Raw genomic sequence first — 23,992 nt, forward strand, 5'->3', positions numbered from 1 at the left:
AGTCCTTCCAGGTGAGGCGACACTTCACCTGTGAGTCGGCTGAGGTGATATACTGCATCCGGTGCTCCCGATGTGGCCTTCTATATATTGGCGAGATCCGACGCAGACTGGGAGATCGTTTTGCTGAACACCTACACTCTGTCCGCCAGAGAAAGCAGGATCTCCCAGTAGCCACACATTTTAATTCCACAGCCCATTCCCATTCTGATATATCTATCCACGGCCTCCTCTACTGTAAAGGTAAAGCCACACTCAGGTTGGAGGAAAATCCATTATTTATTTATATACACACATTCTTTCTCTCTCTCTCTCCTTTTTCTCCCTCTGTCCCTCTGACTATACCCCTTGCCCATCCTCTGGGTTTTTGCCCCCCTCCCCCTTTTCCTTCTCCCTGGGCCTCCTGTTCCATGATCCTCTCATACTCCTTTTGCCAATCAACTGTCCAGCTCTTGGCTCCATCCCTCCCCCTCCTGTCTTCTCCTATCATTTTGGATCTCCCCCTCCCCCTCCAACTTTCAAATCTCTTACTAACTCTTCCTTCAGTTAGGCCTGACGAAGGGTCTCGGCCCGAAACGTCAACTGTACCTCTTCGTAGAGATGCTGCCTGGCCTGCTGCATTCACCAGCAACTTTGATGTGAGGTCCTCAATGAATATTTCTCTTCCGTATTCACCAATGAGAGGGAACTTGATGATGGTGAGGAAAATATGAGTGAGGTTGATGTTCTGGAGCATGTTGATATTAAGGGAGAGGAGGTGTTGGAGTTGTTAAAATACATTAGGATGGATAAGTCCCCGAGGCCTGACGGTATATTCTCCAGGGTGCTCCAGGTGGTGAAGGAAGAGATCGCTGAGCCTCCGGCTAGGATCTTGATGTCCTTGTTGTCTACGGGAATGGTACCGGAGGATTGGAGTGAGGCGAATGTTGTCCCCTTGTTCAAAAAAGGTAGTAGGGATAGTCCGGGTAATTATAGACCAGTGAGCCTTACGTCTGTGGTGGGAAAGCTGTTGGAAAAGATTCTTAGAGATAGGATCTATGGGCATTTAGAGAATCATGGTCTGATCAGGGACGGTCAGCATGACTTTGTGAAGGGCAGATCATGTCTAACAAGCCTAATAGAGTTCTTTGAGGTGGTGCAGTGGATGTGATCTACATGGATTTTAGTAAGGAATTTGACAAGATTCCACACGGTAGGTTTATTCAGAAAGTCAGAAGGCATGGGATCCAGGGACGTTTGGCCAGGTGGATTCAGAATTGGCTTGCCTGCAGAAGGCAGAAGGTCGTGGTGGAGGGAGTACATTCAGATTGGAGGATTGTGACTAGTGGTGTCCCACAAGGATCTGTTCTGGGACCTCTACTTTTCGTGATTTTTATTGACGACCTGGATGTGGGGGTAGAAGGGTGGGTTGGCAAGTTTGCAGATGACACAAAGGTTGGTGGTGTTGTAGATAGTGTAGAGGATTGTCGAAGATTGCAGAGAGACATTGATAGGATGCAGAAGTGGGCTGAGAAGTGACAGACGGAGTTCAACCCGGAGAAGTGTGAGGTGGTACACTTTGGAAGGCCAAACTCCAAGGCAGAGTACAAAGTAAATGGCAGGATACTTGGCAGCGTGGAGGAAGAGGAACCTGGGGGTACATGTCCACAGATCCCTGAAAGTTGCCTCACAGGTGGATAGGGTAGTTAAGAAAGCTTATGGGGCGTTAGCTTTCATAAGCCGAGGAATAGAGTTTAAGAGTTGCAAGGTAATGATGCAGCTCTACAAAACTGGTTAGGCCACACTTGGAGTACTGTGTCCAGTTCTGGTCGCCTCACTATAGGAAGGATGTGGAAGCATTGGAAAGGGTACAGAGGAGGTTTACCAGGATGCTGCCTGGTTTAGAGAGTATGCATTATGATCAGAGATTAAGGGAGCTAGGGCTTTACTCTTTGGAGAGAAGGAGGGTGAGAGGAGACATGATAGAGGTGTACAAGATATTAAGAGGAATAGATAGAGTGGATAGCCAGCGCCTCTTCCCCAGGGCACCACTGTTCAATACAAGAGGACATGGCTCTAAGGTAAGGGGTGCGAAGTTCAAGGGGGATATTAGAGGAAGGTTTTTTACTCAGAGAGTGGTTGGTGCGTGGAATGCACTGCCTGAGTCAGTGGTGGAGGCAGATACACTAGTGAAGTTTAAGAAACTACTAGACAGGTGTATGGAGGAATTTAAGGTGGGTGTTATATGGGAGGCAGGGTTTGAGGGTCAGCAGAACATTGTGGGCCGAAGGGCCTGTAATGTGCTGTACTATTCTATGTTCTATGTTCTTTCTCCAGTTCTGTTGTAATACTGTTGCAGTTAATCTCCCCCCAGATTAGCATCTTTACCCAAGGACCAGACATATCCTTATCTATAACTATCTTAACTTATCCATAACTTGCAGAATAGTCACAGTTCCAAAAATGCTCTCCCACTGAAACTCCATCACCTAACTTGCACACTTACCAACGGATGCTTTAGAATGGCTGCTTCCCAGGTTCAACTATCTATATTTTTTCAAGAAGCTCTTCTAGATGAATCTAACAAATGTCATCTTATCTAAATCCTTGCACTAAGTGAGCCCCAGTCAAGGTTAGGAAGTTAAAATAGCCCTTTTTACAATAAACTTGTTGTTCTTACATCTTTTGAAACTCTGTCTGCATAGCTGTTCCTCTAGTTCCTGCTGGCTATTGGGAGGCCTACCTTAACAGCGATTGCACCTTTCTTTTTTCAGAGTTCTGTCCATATGATCTTGCTGGCTGAACTGTCCAATCTGCCCTCTTAGTGCACTGTGACATTCTCCCTAATCAGTAATGCAATATCTCCCACCTCTTTTACATGCTTCCTGTCACTTCTATACCCCTGAAATACTGAGCTGCCAGTCCTGTCTTTCTCTCACCCACCAATGGATCATGAACTAACTGCTCTATATTTTCCACTGTATTTCTTCCTCCTGTATATCAACAAAATTGGAGAATAGATTTGCACATTATAAATGCAAGAGGTTCTGCAGATGCTGGAAATCTTCAGCAACACACACACAATATTGAAGGAACTCAGCATGCCAGGCAGCCTCTATGGAGGGGAATAAAATAATCTTAGGAGTAAGATTGGCTGTTTCCCTACTCTCTAGTACCATCCCTGAATTTAGTGAGTTGTGAAAATTTTCAACTAATCGGTCCAGTGTTTCTGCTGTCACTTCCTTTAAAACTGTCAGTTACAAGCCATTTGGCCCCATGAGCTTTTCTAATGTTTTGATTTTACAAGTTCCTCCAGATTCATGTGTTATTTTAGGGATATTTGTATTGTCCCCCATGATGAAGACTGATGGAAAAATCCCCCTTCCTCATTGGAATAAATTCCTGTTGAGTGCTGTAGACCAGCTGTTTGAATATTTCCCTCTATTCATCTACTGACTCGTCTTTTGGCTTACTTTTCCAGTTCTTCTTAGAGAATCCTACCTTCATACCATTACAATTGCCTTTACTGAAGCTGAGACTGCAGCTCTGATCCTGGAGACTATGGTGACCACCTGGAATTGAATGGTACTGTCAGCTCTCAGGAATCTTTAGCCATAAAAATCTTCATTATTCACAGTCGATTGAGTCTGGCATAGCTACCACCTCCCAAACTAACATTAATCCATTTATTGTGTTTTCTGTCAATAATATGCCTCATTATATTGCACTATAATGAGAAAAATTACACAGTCAACATTTATCAGTTTCCCAGAATTTAAAACAAATCAGATTTTCTATTCTTAACTACCCCAGTAAATGCTTCATATTTCCCTGCATTTACAAGTGACTTCCTTGTTACACAGGGGAGCCGGTGGTGGTGGAGGATTGCAGTCCTAGAAAGCAATCCGTATCATTGATTTTCCAAAACCAGAATCTGTATCCTATGCACGTGCCAAGAATTGAAAATGGAAAAGAATAAATGTGTTTCTTCACTTGCGCATAAATTTTGTGAGAGTGTATTTTGTTCTATATTATGTGTATTTTGTTCTGTATAAATTATTCTGTATTTAGTCTTTTTTAGCAGTTAGTACAACACTATTACAACGCAGGGGAATCCGGAGCTTGGAGTTGAATTCCGGTGCCATTCTGTACATCCTCCCTGCAGAATACGCGAGTTTTCCCCGGATGCTTCTGTTTCCTCCGTTATGTTAAGGAAGACACAGGAGTCCAAAATGAGAGTCTAAAATTGTGGTTTACTTTAAACGAGGCACGCACATATCACATGGTAGCATCATGTGATATTCGAAGGAAGTCTGAGAATCGGAGCAGGAGTACAGAGGAAGCCATTTTTGGATTTTTCGTTTTTTTTTCCCCATCGGCGTTCAGAGAGGCGGGACTGCGCAGGCGTGTGACGTCGGGCAGTGAAGTGCGGAAGATTTAAAAGAACAGAAATCCTGATTCGGGTTTAATTCGGAGAAGGAAGTCTGAGAATTGGAGCGGGAGTGCGGAGGAAACCATTTTTGAATTTTTCATTTTTTTTTCTCATTGGCGTTCAGAGAGGCGGGACTGTGCAGGCGTGTGACGTCAGGCAGTGAAGCGCGGAAGATTTAAAAGGAAAAGAGCCTTATACAGCGGGCAGTGTAGTTTTGCTGGCAGCGGAGTGAGCCAGGAGCAGAGTGAAGGCTTAAGGGCTTCCGCTCAAGGGGCTTAGGTTGAAATGGGCGAGGCGAAGAGGGTTTGGTATTCATTTTTTGTTGTTGTTTGAGGAGAGGGGAAGTATGAGTGTGAGGACAGCTTGTTGTTCTCGGTGCCAGATGTGGGACGTCCTGGAGTCTCCAGGCCTCCTGGATGTCCACATCTGCACCAGGTGCGCCAAGATGCAGCTCCTAAGAGACCGCGTTAGGGAACTGGAGCTGCAGCTCAACGACCTTCGTCTTGTCAGGGAGAGTGAGGAGTTGATAGAGAGGAGTTACAGGCAGGCAGTCACACCGGGGCCACGGGAGGCAGACAAGTGGGTCACGGTTAGAAGGGGAAGAGTCAGGTTACAGAGAGTACCCCAGTGGCTGTGCCCCTTGACACCAGGTACTCCTGTTTGAGTTCTGTTGGGGGGGGACAGCTTACCCGGGGGAAGCGACAGTGGCCGTGCCTCCGGCACAGAGTCCGGCCCTGTAGCTCATAAGGGTAGGGAAAGGAAGAGGAGGGCAGTAGTAATAGGGGACTCGATAGTAAGGGGGTCAGATAGGCGTTCTGTGGCCGCAGTCCGGAGACCTGGATGGTAGTTTGCCTCCCTGGTGCCAAGGTCCAGGATGTTCCTGATTGCGTCCAAGATATCCTGAAGTGGGAGGGTGAGGAGCCAGAGGTCGTGGTACATATAGGTACCAATGACATAGGTGGGAAAAGGGGAGAGGTCCTGAAAGGAGAATATAGGGAGTTAGGAAGGGAGTTGAGAAAAAGGACCACAAAGGTAGTATTCTCTGGATTACTGCCTGTGCTACGCGACAGTGAGTGACCTGTACAAAAAGGACGGGTTACACTTGAATCCTAGGGGGACCAATATCCTGGCAGAGAGATTTGCGAAGGCTACTGAGGTGACTTTAAACTAGAATGGTTGGGGGGTGGGAATCAAATTAAGGAGACTAGGAGAGAGGAGGTTAGTTCACAACAGGGGGATGGGAACAAGTGCAGATAGACAGAGGGGTGTAAAATGAGGGTAGAAGCAAAAAGTAGTAACGTGAAAAGTAAAAGTGGCAGGCCGGCAAATCCAGGGCAAAAATCAAAAAGGGCCACTTTTCAACATAATTGTATAAGGGCTAAGAGTGTTGTAAAAGCAAGCCTGAAGGCTTTGTGTGTCAATGCAAGGAGCATTCGTAACAAGGTAGATGAATTAGAAGTGCAGATTGTTATTAATGAATATGATATAGTTGGAATCACAGAGACATGGCTCCAGGGTGACTAAGGATGGGAGCTCAACATTCAGGGATATTCAATATTCAGGAGGGATAGACATGAAAGAAAAGGAGGTGGGGTAGCATTGCTGGTTAGAGAGGAGATTAACGCGATAGAAAGGAAGGACATTAGCCGGGAGGATGTGGAATTGATATGGGTAGAGCTGCATAACACTAAGGGGCAGAAAACACTGGTGGGAGTTGTGCACAGGCCACCTAACAGTAGTAGTGAGGTTGGGGATGGCATTAAACAGGAAATTAGAAATGCGTGCAATAAAGGAACAGCAGTTATAATGGGTGACTTCAATCTACATATAGATTGGGTGAACCAAATTGGTAAGGGTGCTGAGGAAGAAGATTTCTTCGAATGTATGCAGGATGGTTTTCTGAACTAACATCTCGAGGAACCAACTAGAGAGCAGGCCATTCTAGACTGGGTATTGAGCAATGAGGAAGGATTAATTAGCAATCTTGTCCTGAGAGGCCTCTTGGGTAAGAGTGACCATAATATGGTGGAATTCTTCAGTAAGATGGAGGGTGACATAGTTAATTCAGAAACAAAGGTTCTGAACTTAAAGAGGGGTAACTTTGAAGGTATGAGACATGAATTACCTAAGATAGACTGGCAAATGATATTTAAAGGGTTGATGGTGGATATGCAATGGCAAGCATTTAAAGATTACGTGGATGAACTACAACAATTGTTCATCTCAGTTTGGCAAAAGAATAAACCAGGGAAGGTAGTGCACCCGTGGCTGACAAGGGAAATTAGGGATAGTATCAATTCCAAAGAAGAAATATACAAATTAGCCAGAAAAAGCAGCTCACCTGAGGACTGGGAGAAATTCAGAGTCTAGCAGAGGAGGACAAAGGGTTTAATTTGGAAAGTTAAAAAAGATTATGAGAGAAAACTGGCAGGGACCATAAAAATTGACTGTAAAAGCTTTTATAGATACGTGAAAAGAAAAAGATTTGTTAAGACAAATGTAGGTCTCTTACAGTCAGAAACAGGTGAATTGATCATGGGGAACAAGGACATGGCAGACCAATTGAATAACTACTTTGGTTCTGTCTTCACTAAGGAGGACATAAATAATCTTCCAGAAATAGTAGGGGACAGAGGGTCTAGTGAGATGGAGGAACTAAGGGAAATACATGTTAGTAGGGAAGTGGTGTTAGGTAAATTGAAGGGATTAAAGGCAGATAAATCCCCAGGGCCAGATGGTCTGCATCCCAGAGTGCTTAAGGAAGTAGCCCAAGAAATATTGGATGCATTAGTGATAATTTTTCAAAACTCTTTAGATTCTGGACTAGTTCCTGAGGATTGGAGAGTGGCTAATGTAACCCCACTTATTAAAAAAGGAGAGAGAGAGAAACCAGGGAATTATAGACTGGTTAGCCTAACATCGGTGGTGGGGAAAATGCTAGAGTCAGTTATCAAAGATGTGATAACAGCACATTTGGAAAGCAGTGAAATCATCAGACAAAGTCAGCATGGACTTGTGAAAGGAAAATCATGTCTGACAAATGTCATAGAATTTTTTGAGGATGTAACTAGTAGAGTGGATAGGGGAGAACCAGTGGATGTGGTATATTTGGATTTTCAAAACGCTTTTGACAAAGTCCCACACAGGAGATTAGTGTGCAAACTTAAAGCACACGGTACTGGGGGTATGGTATTGATGTGGATAGAGAATTGGTTGGCAGACAGGAAGCAAAGAGTGGGAATAAACAGGTCCTTTTCAGAATGGCAGGCAGTGACTAGTGGGGTACCGCTAGGCTCAGTGCTGGGACCCCAGTTGTTTACAATATATATTAATGACTTAGGTGAGGGAATTAAATGCAGCATCTCCAAGTTTGCAGATGACACGAAGCTGGGCGGCAGTGTTAGCTGTGAGGAGGATGCTAAGAGGATGCAGGGTGACTTGGATAGGTTAAGTGAGTGGGCAAATTCATGGCAGATGCAATTTAATGTGGATAAATGTGAGGTTATCCACTTTGGTGGCAAAAACAGGAAAATAGATTATTATCTGAATTGTGGCCAATTAGGAAAAGGGGAGGTGCAACAAGACCTGGGTGTTATTATACACCAGTCATTGAAAGTGGGCATGCAGGTACAGCAGGCGGTGAAAAAGGCGAATGGTATGCTGGCATTCATAGCAAGAGGATTCGAGTACAGGAGCAGGGAGGTACTACTGCAGTTGTACAAGGCCTTGGTGAGACCACACCTGGAGGATTGTGTGCAGTTTTCGTCCCCTAATCTGAGGAAAGACATTCTTGCCATAGAGGGAGTACAAAGAAGGTTCACCAGATTGATTCCTGGGATGGCAGGACTTTCATATGATGAAAGACTGGATCGACTAGGGTTATACTGTCTGGAATTTAGAAGATTGAGGGGGGATCTTATTGAAACATATAAAACCCTAAAGGGATTGGACAGGCTAGATGCAGGAAGATTGTTCCCAATATTGGGGAAATCCAGAACGAGGGGTTGCAGTTTGAGGATAAAGGGGAAGCCTTTTAGGACCAAGATGAGGAAAAACTTCTTCACACAGAGAGTGGTGAATCTGTGGAATTCTCTGCCACAGGAAACAGTTGAGGCCAGTTCATTGGCTATATTTAAGAGGGAGTTAGATATGGCCCTTGTGGCTAAAGGGATCAGGGGGTATGGAGAGAAGGCAGGTACAGGGTTCTGAGTTGGATGATCAGCCATGATCATACTGAATGGCGGTGCAGGCTTGAAGGGCCGAATGGCCTACTCCTGTAGCTATTTTCTATGTATGTTTCTATCATGATATATGCATTTTATCTATTTATACATATAACTCGTACTGAAATACTTAAATGAACAAAACTGCTTAATCAATCAGGCAAGAATGTTTAATCAATCATCCTAGCGGGAAGGTTTACTTGTGCTGCATGAAGCGGTTTATACTTGAGTTGCAGGGAGATAGGAACCAGAGTACCAGAACAGTTAGTGGAGAGGTTGTGGAGACAGATGTTGGTAACACATCAGACAAATTCAGGAGTCAAAAGGTTGAGCATGGTGTGACTAATGCTCTGAGCTGCATATAGTTCAATGCAAAAAGTTTCATAGGAAAGACAAAACTTTGACATATAAAGTAAAAGAATTGATCCCAACACAGACCCCTGTGGAACACCACTAGTCACCAGAAGCCAGCCAGTGAAGGCTCCCTTTATTCCCACTTTTTGCCTCCTGCCAATCTGCCATGCTAGAATCTTTCCAGTAATACCATGGGCTCGTAGCTTATTAAGCAGTCTCATATGCAACTGACAGCAGCCTTTGAAAATCCAAGTACACGACACCAATCGATTCTCCTTTGTCTAACCTGCTTGTTATTTCTGCAAAGAATTCCAAGAGATTCTTCAGGCAAGTTTTTCCCTTGGGAAAACCATGCTGACAACGGCCTATTTTGTTATGTGCATCCAAGTACCCTGAGACCTCATCCTTAATAATCGAGTCCAACATCTTCCCAACCGCTGTTTACATAGAAACATAGAAACACAGAGAATAGGTGCAGGAGTAGGACATTCGGCCCTTCGAGCCTGCACCGCCATTCAGTATGATCATGGCTGATCATCCAACTCAGAACCCTGTACCAGCCTTCTCTTCATACCCCCTGATCCCTTTAGCCACAAGGGCCATATCTAACTCCCTCTCAGATCAACTTTAAGAGCAGTTTGGATAGGTACGTGGATGATAGAGGAATGGAGGACTATAGTCCCAGTGCAGGTTGATGAGAATAGGCAGATTAAATAACTTGATACAGGTAGATTTGCCAAATGGCCTGCTTCTCTGCTGTACTTCTCTATGACTAAGGTAACTCAAATAGTAAATACACAACACTCCTCATTGCTTAACTATAAACTTCAACTCAACAGAGAATGCCTCTCAACTATAGACACAGTATGTTATATAATACAAATACTACAAACATATACACATATCCATAGTATAATTAAAATTTAAATTGTCCGATTCAGGCCGAAAGACTTAATCGCTGTGGAGGATTTATTACTCTTGTGGGATAATGTTTTTCCTGACAAGGGGGATCACTCTGCCTGGAAGGTGAAACTTGTGGCTGTGAAACAGTCTCAGATTCTGGAGCCTCTTCTGTGGTGGTTGTAGAGTTGACTCTGAGACTGCAGGAAGTGGTTCTGACAGCTCTAGACACCCTTCCTCTCTAACAATTGATTCTGCTGTCTTCAACTGATCAATACATTGGGTCTGATATCATCTGGAGGCAATGTCCACTGTGTAGGAGAGTGGTCAAATTCTGTCCTTAATCTTTCCAAGTATCTTTTGATCACCTCTGTAGTCCCTCGCCAGGACTGTTTGTCCAGGAGTGAAGCACTGAACCTCCTTGTTTGAGGAGTAACAGTTTGTCTCAGCTATTTTTCCTGCATACACCTTCTGAGACTGGGTTTGAGCAGATCTAAGCATGAACACGAGGGACGACCCCGGAACAGCATAGCTGGTAAGTTGGTTGTGGAGTGTGCTGCATTGCCATATGCAAGGAGGAAATTGGTGAGCTTCTGATTCAGTGTCAGTATGGTGTGTTCTGCTGACATTGCTCACAGTGCATTCTTTAGACTCTGGACAAACCTTTCTGCCGAGCCAATTGTAGCTGGGTGGTACAGTGCAGATGTAATATCTCTAATTCCATTCATTTTCAGAAATGAGTGAAACTATTTCACAACAAACTGTGGTCTATTGTCACTGACTAAGTGTCTAGAGCACCAGTCCTTGAGAAGAGGCTTCTCAATACATTAACAGTGTGCAAGGGTGTAGTGGAGGCTATTGGAAACATTTCTGGTCACTTTGTAGCTGCATCCATTACTGCTAAGGAAATATGCCCCTGAGTGGTCTGGCAAAATCCACATGAATCCTCTGACAGGGCAATGCAGAGCATTCCCCAGACGGAGATGTTCTGCTCTTGCCACCTCCTGGATTGCTGGCATCCTGAACAGTGCACGGAAGCTGCTCAATCTGCTGATCTATCCCAGCCCACCAGACAAAGCTTCGGGCCAACGCTTTCATTTTGACCAGGCATAGATGACCAGCATATAGTTCCTCCAACACTTTAGCTCTCAACTTGGATGGCACAGCAACTCTCAATACCCTCATAAAATAACCTCTGGCAAGGGCAAGTTCATCCTGGTGCTGGTAAAAATGGGGGAAATGGAGTTTCTGCTGCACATTCCAGCCATTTAGAGTGGCCATGTAGAACTGAGACAGTGTGGGTGGGGTCTTTTCTGGTTTCCATTGGATCATCTCTGCCATAATAAGGTGACTTTTAATTTGCGATAGAGAGAATATGCCAAGAGATGCGTCTTTCCTTTGTAAATTTTTCCAGTATTTCAATTTCCAACTGTAAACTGGACAATCCATCAGTATTTCCATGATTAGTCATCATCTTGAATTCAATCTTGTAATTGTGTCCTCCAAGAAACAAAGTCCATCTCTGCTGTAATTGGAACACCCTTCTGTGGATTGAAAATGAACACTAGTAGCTGATGATCAGTAATGAGGGTAAACTCTCTCCCATACAAGTACTGGTTGAAATGTTTTACACCCCAAACCAGACTTAAGGCTTATCTGTCAATCTGTGTGCAATTTTCCTCTGCACTGAAAAGGGAACGTGATGTAAAGGTGTTCACTTTCATCCCTCATAACCTGTGACATGCCTGTGATACCTCACCTTATAGTGCAGGTGCAGTCAAGCTTCACTGGGGGATAGGGATCATAATATGGAGTATAGTGTCTGACATCATCACCTACTTTACTTTTTTGAAAGCCACTTCACACTGCTTCATCCATTTCCACTTCTTCCCAATCTGCAGCAATGCGTTCAAGGGGTGGAGTACAGTCACCAGGTTTGGCGGAACCTATTATAGTAGTTGACAAATCCTAAAGGACTGCAGCAATCTAGTCTTTTCAACACTTGTATCTCATTGAAACCTACCAAATGTTGAAAGGACTAGATAAGGGGGGGGGCGTGGAGAGGATAGTTCCTATGGTGGGGGTATCCGGGACTAGAGGGCACAGCCTCAAAATTGGAGGGCAACCCTTTAGAACAGGGGTTAAGGAGGGATTTTTTTTTAGCCAGAGAGTTGTGAATCTGTGGAATGCTCTGCCACAGACTGTGGTGGAGGCCAAGTCCTTGCGTATATTTAAGGCGAAAATTGATAGTCTCCCAATCGGTCAGGCATCAAAGGATGTGGTGAGAAGGGAGGTGTACAGGATTGAATGGGATCTGAGATCAGCCATGATTGAATGGTAGAGCAGATTTGATGGGCTGAATGGCCTAATTCTGCTCCTATGTCTTATGGTGACATGCCCTTTGGCCTTGGGGCATCATCCACTGCTTGACTTTTCTCAGCTCACTTGTGCAATTCTTGTTCTCAGTGGTGTGGCCACAGTAAGTAATACTTTGTTTTAAGAAATCACACTTGTCGTGTTATGCTCTGAGGCCATGAACTTACAATCTTTTTAACACTGTCTTGAGGTTTGGGAAATGTTCCGTGTGATCCTCACCGGTAACAATGATGTCATCCAGGTAACACTGAGTGCCTGGGTAGCCTTGCAGTACCCGGTCCATGGCTTCCTACCAGAGCTCAGGTGCAGATGCTACTCCAGAAATAAGCCTATGATAGCAAAACAGCTCTTTGTGCGTGTTTATGGTGAGAAACACTTTGGACTCTTCTTCCATCTCCATCTACAGGTAGGCCTCAGCTTGGTCCACTTTGCTGAAGTGTTGTCCTATAGAAAGGTTTGCAAAGATAACTCTATCCAGGGCAGAGGATATTGATCTAGGTTGATGGTAACCTTAAAATCAGCACAAATCCCAATAGATCCCAATAGAAGCAATCAACTTGGCTACTGGGACCACTGTCATTACCCATGGGCTCCACTGAACCTTGGAAAGAATTCCTTCAAGTTCCATGCAACCTAGCTCACCATCTATCATGGATGGTATAAGGAACTAGATGGGCTTTGCAAAACCTGGGCACGACATTTTCCTTTAACATTTATTTTACCCTTTATATGTTTGAGTTTTCCAGTACCATCCTTGAACATTGCTGTGGCATCTTCCAATACTTTCTTAATTCGCTTTCAGATGGCTTTATCGCAGGGGATGTGGCAAACAAATGGTGGCTGGATCTCCAAATAAGTTATAGTTGTTTCAGCCACTCTTGTCCCCACAATGCTGGTCCTCTCACTTTTATCACACAGAAGCCAAATGTGGCTTGTTGATTGTTGCATTTCCCTTTTACGAACGTCATTCCCACAAGAGTTCTCTCTTCTCCAGTATAAGATCTTAGCAGGCTTCAGTTCAATATCTTTAAAATGCCGTTCAAACTCATTTTGTGGAATGACCATTTCCATTTTAATTAATTTGTTGTTCACTTCTGAGTGCAAGCCACATTGCTTGTCTATTTAAACGCCAACAACAGGCCTGCTGTGTTCACCAGCAACTTTTATGTGTGTTGCTTGTCTATTGTTAGTTTTCACACTGTAAGTCTCAAGGCTGCCTAGTCTTGTATCATTCTCATCATTATCAAAATTTTCATCAACAGAATGCAGATTAGTGCTCTTTTTTTAAAACTGCAACGTGACTTTTTAGCTTTTTCTCTTCCCTGTGTAGTCCATTTATTTTTATCTACTCATAAGATAAAGGAGCAGAAGTAGGCCATTCAGCCTATCGCGTCTGCTCCGCTGTTCAAGCATGGGCTGATCCAATTCTCCCAGTCATCCCCATTCCCCTGTCTTCTCCCCATACCCTTCAATGACCTGGCTAATCAAGAACCTATCTATCTCTGCCTTAAATGCAGCCAATGACTTGGCCTCCACAGCCGCTCGTGGCAACAAATTCCACAGAGTTACCACCCACTCATTTCTCATTGGCTGTTCAACTTGCTTCAAAATATTGTTACGATGGTTCATAGAACATAGAAAACCAACAGCACAATACAGGCCCTTCGGCCCACAATGCTGTGCCGAACATTTTAGAAATTACCTAGGATTTCCCATAGCCCTTTATTTTTCTAAGCTCCATGTATCTATCCAGGAGTCTCTTAAAAGACCCTATTGTATCTGCCTCCACCACCGTCTCCGGTAGCCCATTCCACGCACACACCACTCTCTGCGTAAAAAACTTACCCCGACATCTCCTCTATACCTACTTTCAAGCACCTTAAAACTGTGCCCTCTCATGTTAGCCATTTCAGCCCTGGGAAAAAGCCTCTGACTGTCCACACAACCAATGCCTCTCATCATCTTATACACCTCTATCAGGTCACCTTTCATCCTCCACCGCTCCAAGGAGAAAAGGCCGAGTTCACTCAACCTATTCTCATAAGGCATGCTCCCCAATCCAGGCAACATCCTTGTAAATCTCCTCTGTACCCTTTCTATCGTTTCCACATCCTTCCTGTAGTGATGTGACCAGAACTGAGCACAGTACTCCAAGTGAGGTCTGACCAGGGTCCTATATAGCTGTACCATTACCTCTCGGCTCCTAAACTCAATCCCATGGTTGATGAAGGCCAATACACCGTATGCCTTCCTAACTCCACAATATCCACAACACTCCCAACCTTTGTGTCATCAGCAAATTTGCTAACCCATCTCTCTACTTCCTCATCCAGGTCATTTATAAAAATCACGAAGAGAAGGGGTCCAAGAACAGATCCCTGAGGCACACCACTGGTCACCGACCTCCATGCAGAATATTACCCGTCTACAACCATCTTTGCCTTCTGTGGGCAAGCCAGTTCTAGATTCACAAAGCAATGTCCCCTTGGATCCCATGCATCCTTACTTTTTCAATAAGCCTTCCATGGGGTACCATGCCGCATACACCACATCTACTGCTCTACCTTCATCAACGTATTTAGTCACATCCTCAAAAAGTTCAATCAAAGCCATGCTGACTATTCCTAATCATATTATGCCCCCAAATGCTCATAAATCCTGCCTCTCAGAATCTTTTCCATCAACTTACCAACCACTGAAGTAAAACTCACTGGTCTATAATTTTCTGGGCTATCTCTACTCCCTTTCTTGAATAAGGGAACAACATCTGCAACCCTCCAATCCTTCAGAAATTCTCCCATCCCCATTGATGATGCAAAGATCATTGCCAGAGGCTCAGCAATCTCCTCCTTCACTTCCCACAGTAGCCTGGGGTACATCTCGTCCGGTCCCAGTGACTTATCCAACTTAATGCTTTTCAAAAGCTCCAGCACATCCTCTTTCTTAATGTCCATATGCTCAAGCTTTTCAATTTGCTGTAAGTCATCCCTACAATCACCAAGACCCTTTTCCGTAGTGAATACTGAAGCAAAGTATTTATTAAGTACTTCTGCTATCTCTCTGGTTCCATACACACTTTTCCACTGTCACACTTGATTGGTCCTATTCTCTCATGTCTTATCCTCTTTCTCTTCACATACTTGTAGAATGCCTTGTGGTTTTCCTTAATCCTGCTCGCCAAGGCCTTCTTGTGGCCCCTTCTGGCTCTCCTAATTTCATTCTTAAGCTCCTTCTATAAGATTATAAAGCTAGCAGGATTTCTATCATTACCTAGTTTTTTGAACCTTTTGTAAGCTTTTCTTTACTTAGAAACATAGAAAACCTACGGCACAATACAGGCCCTTTGGCCCACAAAGTTGTGCCGAACATGTCCCTACCTTAGAAATTACTAGGCTTACCTATAGTCCTCTATTTTTCTAAGCTCCATGTACCTATCCAAAAGTTGAGTCGATTTTCAACAGCCTTTGTACACCACGGTTCCTGTACCCTATCATCCTTTCCCTGTCTCATTAGAACGTACCTATGTAGAACCCCACACAAATATCTCCTAAACATTTGCCACATTTTTTCCGTACATTTCTCTGAGAACATCTGTTCCCAATTTATGCTTCCAAGTTCCTGCCTGATAGCTTCATATTTCCCTTTACCTTTCCCTCTCAGAAAAGATTTTGAGAGGCAGGATTTATGAGCATTTGGAGGCATAATATGATTCCCTCCAGTTAAACACTTTCTTAACTTGTCTGTTCCCATCACTCTCTAATGCTATAGTAAAGGATATAGAATTGTGATCCCTATCTCCAAAATGCTCTCCTACTGAGAGAACTGACACCTGACCAGGTTCATTTCCCAATACCAGATCAAGTACAGCCTCTCCCCTTGTAGGCTTATCTACACATAGTGTCAGGAAACCTTCCTGAACACACCTAACAAGCTCCACCCCATCTAAACCAATATTGATCTGAATCAATATTTGGAAAATTAAAATCTCCCACCACAACGGCCCTGTTATTATTACACCTTTCCAGAATCTGCCTCCCTATCTGTTCTGTTACCATTGGGTGGTCTATAAAAAACACCCAATAGTTATTGACCCCTTCCTGTTTCTATCACCCAGGGAGACCCTGTAGACAATCCCTGCTTGCGGTCCTGCTTCTCAACTTTCTTCCTAACTCCCTGTCGTCTGTTTTCAGGACTCCCTCCCTTTTCCTACCCATGTCGCTGTTGTCAGTACGTACTACGACCTCTGGCTGTTCACCTTCCCACTTCAAGATATCGCGGACGCGAAACATCCCGGACTCTGGCACCTGGGCCAACCATCAGATTTTCTTTCCTGCCTGTTAGACCCCCTAGACCCCCTAACTATAGAGGCCCCTATTACTGCTGCCTTCTTCCTTTCCCTACCCTTCTGAGCCACAGGGACGGACTCAGTGCCAGAGGCGCGGCCACTGTTGCTTCCCCCAGGTAGGTCGTCCCCCGGTTCAGTATATCTGTTGTATAATCGGCGTGGACTAGAGGGGCCGAGATGGCCTGTTTCCATACTGTAATTGTTATATGGTTTATAATCAAAAGTGGCAATCTTTCCGACATAGCTAGCAATTTCTGATTTTAAAGCAATGATTATTATCACCCAGTACTCACTATTAATGAACACGGAATTCTTCCATTTTGCCTTTTTTTTTTGTAAAACCCAACCGTCTCTGTACATGCTGTATAGTTTTTTTACTCACTGTGCTTTTTTTAAACTCGACTGTTCCTCGCTGTGCTTCAACAGGTCGGTGTTATCTCAAGCTCTTTTTAAAAATACCTCGCCACCACTGTTCTGTTTTGAAATTTCAAAACATTAAACAAATTCAAAGGAAGACACGGGTATCCGGGAATGTGAGTCTGTCTGTCTGTATCTTGTTTTACGGCGGTTGGCATCCAGCTTAATGGTGCATTACCGCCACCCTCTGCTCCAGAATGTGCACTAGACATACAGTCTAAATCCCTTCACCCAATCTCACACACACACACACACACACACACACACACACACACCCCTACACTTCACCCTCCCATCTTTGACCATCCTAGTATCCTATTCCTGTTTATTCGTCATATTCTATAAAAAACCCCTGTACCCCTTAAAAACGCTAAAAATACCCAGACTTGTGCTCTCTCACCCATGCCCAGCAACCCTTTTAATGTTAATTTCTGCATCCCCAACTCCCTTAATTTATTTCTCATCATCTCTCTCTGTATCCCATACTTCCTGCAACACAAAACTACATGTTCTACTGACTCCTCTTCCTGACATTCCTCACACAATCCTGTCTGGTGTTTCCCTATCATTTTCAATGTTTTGTTTAATGCACAATGCCCCAGCCTTAACCTAGTCCACACAATTTCCTCTCTTCTGTTTCCATTACCTACCCTAGTAACTGCAGCACTCTTTTGTATTTGATATAAATGCCTCCCTTTCCCCTCCCTGTCCCATCTTTCTTGCCACATTCGGTTGATTTTTTCCCAGATTACACACTTAACCTCTGCTTTACTGATACTAACGTGCATTCCCACATTTTCTTTCTTTAACGCCCTCTTTGCCAACTCATCCACCCTCTCATTCCCCTTCACCCCTACATGTGCTGGAACCCATAGAAATTTTACCTGACCTCCCTGATTTGCAATTCTTGTAACTAACTGGAGGACTTCATAAAGTACATCTTGCCGACTGTTTGTGTGAAAAGACCTTAAACTTGCTAGAACTGAGGATGAATCTGAACATATCAATGCTTTTGCTTGTCTGGCTTTCTGCACCCATTGCAAGGTAACCAACACTGCCAGAATCTCCATGGTAAACACCCCTAACTTATTAGATGTTCTTCTGCTGATTCCAATTTCTTTTGCTGGTATTACCACCCCAAACCCTGTCACTCCTGTTTCAGGTTCCTTCCGTATAAATGTGAGTATAATCACTATACTTTTCCATCACATGACAGTTAAATGCATTTACAAAATCTGTTTTATATCTTTCTTTCCTTTTTACCTCTAACAAATGACAGTCTATGTCAGGCCATACAAGCTTCCATGGAGCTACAACCGGATAAACTACTGAAGGACTTATCCTCAGATCAAATACTCCACATTCTTTCGCAATATCATTCCCTACCTGACTAAAGGTATCCCTCTGAAACCTCCCATTTTCCCAGCACTCCTGCAACACTCCTTTAGTAGGGTGAGAATCATTGTGCCCCTGCAAGTTAGCCCAGTAGTTTGCCATCAGTTGCATCCTTCTTAGTTCCAAAGGCATTATTCCCATTTCTACCTGTAGGGCTGACACTGGTGACGTTTTAAAAGCCCCACTGCACACTCTCAAGGCCTGAGCCTGAATCACACCCAGTTTCCTTATAAGAGACCTAGCTGCTGATCCATATACTATATTTCCATAATCCAATACAGATCTTACTAAAGCCACATACATTCTCTTCAAAGCTGAACAACTTGCTCCAACTTCCCTACCAGTCAAACATCTCATCATATTTATTACTTTTTTACATTTCTCCTCAACCTTCCTGATATGGTCTGCCCATGTTAATCGTGAATCAAATATAACTCCCAGAAATTTAAATGATGCAACCCTTTCTAATTCAACCCCATACATCCTTAACTTCTTCCCTACCTCAACCCTTTTCCTGGTAAAAAATACAGTTTGAGTTTTGTCTACTGAAAATCTACATCCCCAATCATAACCGGGAATGTGAGTCTAACTTTGTGTTTTAATTTAAGCGAGGCTACCATGTAGCACCTGGTAGCACCCTGCCATATGCCGATGCACGTATTTATGCATGCAATGAATTATTTAAATGAACAAGAATGCTTAATCAACCGGTGTACAGAATATATACAAGCTTATTCAAGTATTACTGAAATATTAAAAGTCACAACACTCCCACAATTCGAAGACGTACCAGGTAGGCTAATTGGTCGCTGTAAATTGTCCCGTGATTAGTTTAGGGTTAATCTGGTTTGTCGGGAGTTGATGGGGCGGCTTGGTTCAAAGTGCAGGAAGAGTCTACGTGCTAAAATAAAAATAAATCTCACATTGGTAAATTGCCTGTGAGGGCAATTTATTTTGTAAATTGAACAACCATACATGGGGGTTGCCTGTACCCTTCTTCTTGAAAACATTTTGACAAATTCTTTGCATTCTTACAACTCAAATTGTTAACTATTGATTTAAGCATTATAGCATCTTAGTAACAAACCACAAACATGAAAAGATCCTTTAATTTTCGCACTCCGATTTCTGTTTATTAACCAATCCTGGCAGCATAGCCCAGTGTCCAGGAGTCCTTTAATCAACAGCCTTAAAGTCATAAATCTGTACAGAAACAAACTGGTCCTTCTGGCCTCCGTGTCCTATATTCTCTATCAAAGGATGAAGGATTTGATACCAATTTCAGATACCGTCCTTTCCCTGGTCAAACCTTCAATAATCATGGTTCCCTTTTCTTACTGTCTTAGCTCTAAACTCTCACCAGCTTGTTTTTAAGTGACTGCCCCGTATCAGATGTTGGGCACTGCCCCGGGCTACTTCTCCCTGCTCCTGCCTTGCTCAGTTGTAACCTAACCCACCTTACACAAGCTTAGAGCCCAAACTCTAGGAACAACTTCCTACTTTTCCATGACTATCCTGAAGCTTACAGAGCTATGATCTATTGTGATCTATAGATCCCAAGAGGTTCCTCCACAGACACATGTATATATATCACAGTCTTTGCTACATGTGATCAATTAACTCATTAACATGCACAAAATGCTGGAGGAACTCAGCAGGCCAGGCAGCATCTATGGAAAAGAGTAACGAGCAGACATTTTGGGCTGAGACATAAAGAAGGGTCTCAGCCTGAAACGTTGACTGTTTATATTTTTCCATAGATGCTGCCTGACCTGCCGAGTTCCTCCAGGATTGTGTGCGTGTTGCATTGGATTTCCAGCATCTGCAGATTTCTTGTGTTTGTAACTACTAACCCGTATGTATTTGGAATGTGGGAGGGAGCCAGAGCACCCAGAAGAAACCCGGGGAGAACATGCAAACGTCTGTAGACAGTGGCAGAATTTGACCTGGATCATTGACACTATTAACAATATACTAACAGCTTTTATCCTCTGCCAACCTAATTCATTTTCATTTTTAAATCTTTTTTATTAATTATTATTGAAGATCAACAAAAATACATTAATCAAGTCAACATGTCAATATGTACAATGAGAATTAAATTATCAAATTAACTGATTAACAAAGCTAAAGAATATATCAATAATAATAAGAAAAAATAAAATGTTAGAACTATTTTTTGGGGAAAAAAGAAAGAAGGAAAAAAGAACCCTGCTAACTAAAAAAAAACCCTACTAACAGAAAAAAAAAACAAATAAAAACCATTGGGAGCACAACCCCAGAGCTATACGCCATACAAGCTTTCATAAAAGAAAAATATCAATCCGCCAACTCAAATCCATTTAAACAAGAATCAGAAGGGAACCATCTTAATAAACTCAAATCAAATGATAGTAGCGGGCAAAAGAACCCCACCTTTTCTCAAAGTCAAATCAAGGATCAAAAGTTCGACTTCTGATTTTCTCTAAACTAAGGCACAGCATCACCCGAGAGAACCATTGTATCAAAGTGGGAGCAGAGGCATCTTTCCATTTCAATAAAATAGCCCTTCTGGCCAATAATGTAACAAATGCAATTACATGTTGGTCTGATATAGAAATACCATGAATATATTGAGGGATTATACTGAACAAAACTGTCAATTTATTAGGTTGTAAATTAATTTTTAAAGCTTAAGAAATTGTAGAGAAAATAGATTTCCAAAACTGTTTCAATACAGAACACAACCAAAACATGTGTCAATATAGCTGTCTCAGTTTTACATCTATCACACTGACTATCAACATTAGGAAATATTTTAGACAGTCTCTCCTTTGTCAAATAGTACCGATGTACAATTTTAAATTGAATTAAAGAGTGACTGGCACACATCGAAGAAGAGTTAACCAACCTCAAAATTCGCAACCAATCCTCTGTTATCAAGGTCATGTTAAACTCTCTTTCCCAATCTTGCTTAATCTTAAGTAAAAGATAATTGTACTGTTGTAATAGTAAATTATAAATTTTCCCAATAAAACCTTTCACTAAAGGATTCATTTTTAAAATAATGTCTAACAGGTCAGAATCTCGTATATATGGAAAATTACTTAAATATTCTTGTAAGAAATGTCTGACCCGAAGATATTGCAAGAAATGTGAGTACTAGAGAAAGTATTTAGTTACTAGTTTTTCAAAAGACATCAATCGACCATCTTGGAACAGATCCATGAAGATCCATCTTGGAACAGATCCATCTATTCCAAATCAACCCAAGGTGTTCGTTCATTTTTATCAGTCCAATATAACCAATAACACACATAACATACGTTAACAGCCCAATAATGCATTCTTAAATTCGGCAGAGCAAGACCTCCATCCTTTTTTAATTTTTGTAAATGATATTTTCCAATTCTTGGTCTTTTATTATTCCAAACAAAAGATGAAATAATAGAATCAACCTGATCAAAAAACTTGCTAGTTAAAAAAATAGGAATATTTTGAAATACATATAAAAATTTTGGTAAAATCATCATTTTAACTGCATGAATTCGGCCAGCTAATGAAAATGTAAGTGGATTCCATCTACAAAATAATTGCTTCATAAAATCCACTAAAGGAACCAAATTAGCTCTATAAAGGTCTTTATAATTTTTAGTGATGATAATACCTAAATATTTGAAAGAGTCCATAACTTTAAAAGGAATGTCATCATATATAGAAGCAGAATCAGTTAGAGGAAATGATTCACTTTTATAAAGGTTTAGTTTATAATTCGAAAACTTTCCAAATTCATTTAATAATTTCAATAAACTAGGAATGGATTCTTCAGGATTCGAAACATAAATTAAGAGATCATCAGCATAAAGGGAGGTCTTATGAATTGTCCCATTTATAGAAATTCCATGAATATCTTTAGCTTTACGAAGTGCAATGGCCAAGGATTCCAACACCAAATTAAATAACAGAGGACTTAATGGACATCCTTGTCTTATACCCCGTGAAAGTCAAAAAAAAGGAGATCTGCAATTATCAGTAATAACAGTAGCAATAGGGCTTTTATATATCATTCTAAACTACTTATTAAAATTAGTACCAAAGTTGAATTTCTCTAAAACGTTAAATAAGTATTTCCATTCAACAGTGGCAGAATTTAACCTGGATCATTGACACTATTAACCCTTCAGGACGCAGGGTCTCGGCCTGAAACGTCGACTGTACCTCTTCCTAGAGATGCTGCCTGGCCTGCTGCGTTCACCAGCAACTTTGATGTGTGTTGCTTGAATTTCCAGCATCTGCAGAATTCCTGTTGTTTTTAATAAGTTCAATTCCACTTGAACTTCACAGTATACCTTCTCAAGTGCCTTTTGAAAATATATATGCTACAAGCACTTATTATCCTGTCAAACACAAAGCACATTCCTAAAGCTATGATGACTATGTTGTTATTTTAGGTGTTTTGTTACCACTTCTTTAGTAATGTATTTCTGTGGTTTGCTAACAGTGACATTAACTACTTTACAGTTCCCTATTCTTTCCTTCCCTTTTCCTAAATGGTAATTCTTGGCCAATTTAAAATTCAAATGTGTCAAGTTGTGTACTTGAAGTGCCTGTTGAACTGCAATAAACTTGTACCTTTTGAGGGGGTTGACAGGCTGGATGCTGAGGATTTTCCTTCATTGAGACTATCTAGAACAAGGAGACCGTTTCAAAATACCAGGTCAAGGAAAGAAATTTCTCCTCTCAAAGTCAAATTTTCGGAATTACCTGCCCCCAAAAAATGATGGAAGCAGAGCCATTCACTCTATTCAAGGCGGAGGTTGGGGAATGCAAGGCAATTGAAGGGTATGGGAAGAGTGAGGGAAAAGTGCTATTGGGTCAGTCCAAGCAAGCCCAATGGGTCATTCTGTCCATTCCTGTTTCTGCTCTTTATGTTCTTTTGTATCATTTTGATAACCTGCAATCTTTTAGTAGAATAATGATTTTTGTTTTGCAGTTTTGTGAAACAGTGAAGACTATAATAAGAGACCAGAGGAGTATTTTTGTCACAGCTGCATTGGGACTGGCTGGAATTTTTTGTTTGGGCTTTGGACCCTCCACTACTCTCCCGACTATCCTTATACCCTTCTTCCTGTGGATGGCTGGCTAACATGCAGGATCTCAGATGGAGTGTAAATATGTGATATAGCACAGTGATTATATACAGAATGGATGGATATGATGTATAAATTTGTGGGCCTTTTTCTGTGATGTAGCTCCATCAATACGTGTGTTTATTTATCTTTCCATGTAAGCTCATATGACCTTGCAATGGAAAGCTGTGTACTTTAATCACTTTTTTAATGTAACTAACTATTTCATAACAATTACTGTGTTACTGTGATATTCTGAAATGTTTAAAAATGCTTTTGTGCTTTGCTGCATTCTTTTCACTTCTTTATGTTAACCACTCACGATTTTGGCCAACACAGGTTGTACAAATGGGTATTTGCACACAGAATATTAATATCTAGGATTAAAAAAAAATGTTAACACTAAATACTTTGTCAAGTCCTAAAACATCTTCTGATTAAGAAATAAAACATGTTCTTTTTAAAT

General features: G+C 42.2%; 1 protein-coding gene across 1 annotated transcript in view; it reads left to right on the top strand.

Annotated features, from left to right (window-relative positions):
* Positions 1 to 23,623, top strand: part of LOC140195990 (lecithin retinol acyltransferase-like) — a 46,821-nt gene extending 23,198 nt beyond the window's left edge. Inside the window, exon 2 of the mRNA XM_072254677.1 lies at positions 23,391 to 23,623. Coding sequence (XP_072110778.1) covers positions 23,391 to 23,543 — 153 coding nt within the window. The 3' untranslated portion in view covers positions 23,544 to 23,623. The remainder of the gene's footprint in view (positions 1 to 23,390) is intronic.
* Positions 23,624 to 23,992: the final 369 nt, after the last annotated feature.

This window comes from Mobula birostris, chromosome 4 (assembly GCF_030028105.1).
Source record: "Mobula birostris isolate sMobBir1 chromosome 4, sMobBir1.hap1, whole genome shotgun sequence".
Classification (NCBI taxonomy): domain Eukaryota; kingdom Metazoa; phylum Chordata; class Chondrichthyes; order Myliobatiformes; family Myliobatidae; genus Mobula; species Mobula birostris.